The sequence below is a fragment of the Cebus imitator genome, unplaced genomic scaffold (assembly GCF_001604975.1).
Source record: "Cebus imitator isolate Cc_AM_T3 unplaced genomic scaffold, Cebus_imitator-1.0 Scaffold71, whole genome shotgun sequence".
Taxonomy (NCBI): domain Eukaryota; kingdom Metazoa; phylum Chordata; class Mammalia; order Primates; family Cebidae; genus Cebus; species Cebus imitator.
Window position 1 is genome coordinate 3139277 of NW_016107386.1, and position 6112 is coordinate 3145388.

At 39.2% G+C, this 6112-nt stretch overlaps 1 protein-coding gene and 1 long non-coding RNA gene across 6 annotated transcripts in view; both read right to left on the bottom strand.

Moving 5' to 3' along the window:
* SLF2 (SMC5-SMC6 complex localization factor 2) overlaps positions 1–6112 on the bottom strand; it is a 61189-nt gene that overhangs the window by 14069 nt on the left and 41008 nt on the right. For 4 of the 5 annotated variants that reach the window (XM_037739520.1, XM_017531233.1, XM_017531234.2 and 1 more), the window contains exons 14-17: positions 5738–5835; positions 5048–5135; positions 2694–2825; positions 1990–2067 (exon numbers count right to left, since the gene is read on the bottom strand). In XM_037739520.1, the coding sequence (XP_037595448.1) occupies positions 1990–2067; positions 2694–2825; positions 5048–5135; positions 5738–5835 (396 nt within the window). The remainder of the gene's footprint in view (positions 1–1989; positions 2068–2693; positions 2826–5047; positions 5136–5737; positions 5836–6112) is intronic. The other variant, XM_017531235.2, reaches the window with a different exon arrangement.
* Positions 950–1983, bottom strand: LOC108306358. Its single transcript, XR_001826113.1, has 2 exons — positions 1804–1983; positions 950–1502 (listed from the first exon to the last, which is right to left on the bottom strand). It is a non-coding gene; the product is annotated as an uncharacterized LOC108306358 (long non-coding RNA).

A 6112-nucleotide genomic window follows, 5' to 3' on the forward strand; every position in this document is an offset into this window, starting at 1 on the left:
AAAAAAAAAAAAAAAGGTAATTTATAAAATATAAAAACCATATAAGAACATTACAGACAGATCACTACATTAGCTTCCAATCACGAGAGCAAACACTTTTTTTTTTTTGAGACAGAGTTTCGCTCCTGTGGCCCAGGCTGGAGCAATGGTGCGATCTTGGAGCATTGCAACCTCTGCCTCCTGAGTTCAAGCAATTTTGCTTCAGCCTCCCGAGTAGCTGGGATTACAGGCACCCACCACCATGCTTGGCCAATTTTTGTATTTCTAGTAACGACAGGGTTTCATCATGTTGGTCAGGCTGGTCTCAAACTCCTGACCTCAGGTGATCCACCCACCTTGGCCTCCCAAAGTGCTGGGATTATAGACGTGAGCCACTGCACCTGGCCACAAACAGAGTTTTATGCACAGTAGCATTTATAAAAACGGAAGAACTAGTCTTGTGTTTTTTCTGTCACGTCTAGTAGATACTATGTTTTTTGGTTTTTTTTTTGAGGTGGAGTCTTCCTCTGTTGCCCAGGCTGGAGTGTGGTGGTGTATCAACTCACTGCAACCTCCACCTCCTGGGTTCAGGCCGTTCTCCTGCCTTATCCTCTGGAGTAGCTGGGATTACAGGCATCTGCCACCATGCCCAGCTAATTTTTTTTGCATTTTTAGTAGAGACAGGGTTTCATCATGTTGGCCAGGCTGGTCTTGAACTTCTGACCTCAAGTGATCTGCCTGCCTTGGCCTCCCAAAGTGCTGGGATTATAGGCATGAGCCACCACATCAGGCCTAAATTTTAAAACAGGAATTAGAGTAGTTAAGATATGAAACAAGAGGAATTAAGCAAGAACTTTCCCCAGGGATATGGGAAGAATAGAATAATTCAAAATGAAAATCTTAATATGGGAAGATAATTTAGAAATGCATTTCTAAAGTAGCCTGCCTTACCATCAGTTTAATTTTGAAGGCAAATGTTATTTCTAAAGGAAAAAAAGGGGAAGGGGGAAGAGATGGGAAGAAAGGAGCTAAAAGCTGGCTGTATGACAGATGCAGCTGACAGCAGTAACTTAAGCATATTCTGAAAATGAACCTATAGTCTAAGAAGAATGTGTAACTGGAGTCCTGAGCTAAGGAATCTGAGGGCAGTAGCTGATCTAGAGTTTCACTCCTCAGCTATGAAGGACATCTGAATCCCCAGCCCATCCCTTGGAAGGCCACACAGGGGATCTCCACAGGGGATGGAGGCCCTTTCTTCTGGGTTAAGTGGAGGAGGTTGCTAGGTAGAGGGTGCTAAGTGAAAATGCTATATAAACTGCATGGTGTATATAAATGGTAGCAGTTCTCCTGTGTAGCATGCTGCCACTTGACTGCCATTTCTACTGGAGTCAATATGGGTCCGGCACAACACTGGCCCATTTGATATTTGGTAAGGTTGGTATCTTACGAATATATTATGCTATTGCCAAGGTATAATGGTTAAGTTCCACTCCAACAAACAGAACTAACATTTGCTGACAATTCTTTTTTTTTTTTGAGATGGAGTTTCACTGTTGCTGCCCAGGCTGGAGTACAGTGGCCCAATCTCCACTCACTGTAACCTGTACCTCCTGGGTTCAAGTGATTCTCCTGCCTCAACCTCCCAAACAGCTGGGATTACAGGTGCCCGCCACCACACACGACTAATTTTTTTGTATTTTTAGTAGAGATGGGGTTTCACCATGTTGGCCAGGCTGGTCTCAAACGCCCGACCTCAGGTGATCCACCCACCTTGGCCTCCCAAAGTTCAGGGATTACAGGTGTGAGCCATGGTGACAGGCTGACAATTCTTTTCAATATGATATGGTTACAAGACCACTATCATGCCACTCTTTCTGGTATACATGTAAATTATTATAGCAAAATCAATAAGCTTTTATGAAGTTTTCTCCTATATAAAGCATGTTTACTCATTCCATCAACAGTGACAACTATTTAAAAACAGCAGCAACGACACTAAACACTACCTACCCGTTGTCCAGAAGAAAAAGAATGAGAACAACTAACTTCACCGACTAAATGAAGAAGAATGTAGGTCAGGTAATATGCCTGTTAGAGAAATGAATACAATTAATACCTATGAATTAGCTAGCATAGATGTCATTCCAATTTATACATTAGGAAAGTTGCCCAGGAAGGAAAAACGATCTGTTAAAGTTAACCCAGCTGGTCAGTAAGAAAAAGCCAAGCATTTAAACTAGGGTTTCTGAATTCTAACTCAAGTGCATTCTTTTACCATGAATCATGGTAAATGATTCATGACCTCACGACTGCCCTAATAAAGGGCTACAAAAAATGCTCTTGGGAGCAAATTACCAACAACCACCCTTTTACCTAAATTTTCAACTCTCAGATTTATGGAAGATTTCATGACAGCAATAAATTAAAAATATCATTTGCTTTAAAATTATGTTTGCTGGAATGTATCTAGTGTCCAAATCCACAAATGCCTACATTAACAGTCTATGTTTAGGAAGCTGGTATTATCAGTTATGCCTTTTTTTTTTTTTAAAAGACGGGGTTTCACCATGTTGGTCAGGCTGGTCTTGAACTCCTGACCTCAGGTGATCCGCCTGCCTTGGCCTCCAAAGTGCTTGGATTACAGGCGTGAGCTACCACACCCGGCCATCAGTTATGCTTCTATGTACTCTTTGAGATCTTCGAGTGCTGGATACCTGCTTTTCAAGTTCTAAATGAAGACTGTCATCAATAGTGCCATTTGGTTGTTCAGCCTTTTTCTTTAAGACCATTTTCTTTAACAAATCAGAAGGCTTCATTTGTACAAGATAGCGATGTAGGACTGATACCTATCAAAAGAAAGAGATGACATTGAACAAAGCTAAATAATACAGTTGCTTTTTCTTAGGCTGCTTGTTCCAGTGTGTCCTCTTTCATTTTGTCCTTTTATTATAGCTTTCTTTACTCTTGAACAATATCCATTTCCCCTTTACGTAAAACTCCTCAATTGCTTAAAAAGGGATTTTAAGTGGCCAGGCGAGGTGGTTCATGCCTGTAATCAGCACTTTAAGAGGCCAAGGCAGGTGGATCACCTGAGGTCAGGAGTTCGAGACCAGACTGACCAACATGGAGAAACCCTGTCTACACTAAAAATACAAAAATAAGTTGGGCATGGTGGCACATGCCTGTAGTCCTAGCTACTCAGGAGGCTGAGGCACAAGAATTGCTTGAACCCACGGGGCGGAGGCTGCAGTGAGCCGAGATGGTACCACTGCACTCCAGCCCGGGCAACAGAGCAAAACTCTGTCTCTCAAAATAGAAGCGGGATATCAAGTTAAAGATTTAGTACTTGTAACTTGGGATAAATTCTTAGGAGACCAAATGATATTATATAGAGGCCACAGGGAATGCTTTCTCTGTTAAATTATTTGAAAGTCAACAAAGTTGACTCTACCTGTGTTTAGAAGTCATTGAATTCTGAAAAGAACTACAAGAATTTGGGGTAAAAAGCACAACTAGATTATAATTTGCATATCAATTAGTGAGTCTGAGGGTTAATTATTCATGTAATTATTCAGTTAATTATTCTATTTTACAGCCGGGCATGGTGGCTTGCTCCTGTAATCCCAGCACTTTGGGAGGCTTAGGTGGGCAGATCACAAGGTAAAGGGACTGAGACCACCCTGGCCAACATGGTGAAACCCTGTCTCTACCAGAAGTACAAAAAATGAGCTGGGTGTGGTGGCACGAACCTGTAATCCCAGCTACTTGGTAAGCTGAGGCAGGAGAATCACTTGGGAGGTGGAGGTTGCAGTGAGCTGAGATAGTGCCATTGCACTCCTTCTCAAAAAAAAAAAAAAATTCCATTTTACATGGGCAAAAAGGAAAAAGTAAACAAGAGTTAGGAGAAATGGTAGAAATTTTATCCCTGTATCTCTTTTGAAGGCAGTAAGTATCACTGAAAGGAATGAGAGCTATTTGCTAACTACTCTGGTAGCTCCAGCATGATCCCCATATATCTGGAATCAAATCTACCTCAACTCTACTAAAGCAGAAACCAGCTGTGCCCATCAATCTCTCCATCCCATGGTATTTTTTTTTTTTTTGAGACAAAATCTCACTCTGTTGTTACCCAAACTGGAGTGCAGTGGCACAATCTTGACTCACTGCAACCTCCATCTCCCGGGTTCAAGTGATTTTCCTGCCTCAGCCTCCCTAGTAGCTGGGACTGTTTTGTTTTTTAATTCCTAGGTCCTGGCAGCATACCTTGTACCAAACTGTAATTCAAACAAGAACAAAGGGAAATCAAGATCATGTTCTATGGTGAGTTTTCAAATCCAACCAAGGCAGCCCTATTAGTGATATCAATATTTGTAAAAAGGCTTCAGAACTTCTCAGAGTGGGACTTCCATAGCACACTTTTTCAAATTAAAAAAAAAAATATATATATATATATATATATATTAAAGACAGGGTCTCTCCATGTTGCTTAGGTTGAACTTGAACTCCTGGATTCAAAAGATTCTCTGGTCTCGGCCTCCCAAGTAGCTGGGACTATAGGTGCATGCCACCAACACCCAGCACCAGCCAGACATGTTTATCCACACTCTCATATATACATGATATATTTTTACTTAACAAGTACTGGAGGGCAACTATATTTAAGCTCTATCATCTAAAAAGACTCAAAACAGGTTGAAGATTCAATCAATGCACAACAGTTTTGCAATTGCTAAACTTGTGATAAAATTGCTAACTTGGAAAAGCTGAACTAATTCAATAAACGGCATCATATTCCTATAATTGCACATTATGATTTTCCCAGTAGTTTATATATTGATTCACATCTGATTGTCCACAACCATCCTATGTGGTGGAGGGTGCAAAACTATATCCATTTCACAGATGAAAAAACTGGATCTTACTAAGTTTGCTAAAGATTACATGAATAGTATCATGCTTGAGAGCTGAGCTCTGACCCCTAGGACCCTTGACTTAGGGTACATCAATTTTCCCTATACCCCTCATTACCTCTCCCATTTATTAAAAATAAAAATATATTTATTGATACCTGCAGATTATTGGCATTAGGAACATCTTCGTGTTTCTCATCCAAAAGCTTTGAAATAATCACTAGACTGAGACACTGTCTCAGCTGCCTAGAATAGAAGTTAAAAGTATTTAGAATGTATTTTAATTAATACTGTTTGAAAAGCAAATGAATGAGCCAAGAGGAGTTTTAGTTCTAATCGGAAATATAAGCAATGTTTCAAGAGATGTCTGTATAAGAACATATAAGCTGTTATAGAATAGCAAAATTTTCATGGAAAATATTTGTACATAAAACTTGAGTTATCTGAAGCATCATTTAACAGCCTTTGACCCTGATGGTTTACTGACAGAAAACCTATTTTTTAATTGCTGAAATTTCTTTTTACTAAAGCAAAAAAAGCTAATTCATTAACTTTTGTGGAATATGTCATCTGTATTAAGGCATCAGATAAACTAAAATTAAAAATAAAAAATATTCAGCTTGGGTGACAGAGTGAGACTCTGTTTCAAAAAAAAAATTACATAATGATCTGAGTAAGAATCAGAATATGCAGAATCAGGCTATTAATGCCTTTTCTCACAACTGAATATGAAATAAACACCTCTGGTCTAATATTCAAAGAATGATGAATGAAAGTAAAGAACCCAAGGCATTTCATTAATATAAAATTATAAAATTTCTTAATGTTTAATTCTCACTTTTCAATACCTTCCACGTGATGTCCAATTAGGGACCAGCTGTACCAACCACAGAAGGTTGTGCGGATGACTAGAGAGTTCATTTATGCCCAGACAGAGTTCAGGTACCTGAAAAAAAAAAAAATGTTAAGATTTCTTTTCAAACAGAACAGTGGAATCAAACACCCAACAGATCATCTACATCCCTTCTTGCCATAATGGAAGCACTAGTACAAAATAGAGCACACATTTTTAGAAACAGCATGGAGTCTAGAATCTGCTAAAATGTACATAATACACAGATTCAGTTTACTTATACTGTCTTAAGTGGACTGTGCAAATACATTTACCAGAATTTCACTTGGCTTTCATGTTTTATACTACATTATATCTCCATCTATATTTA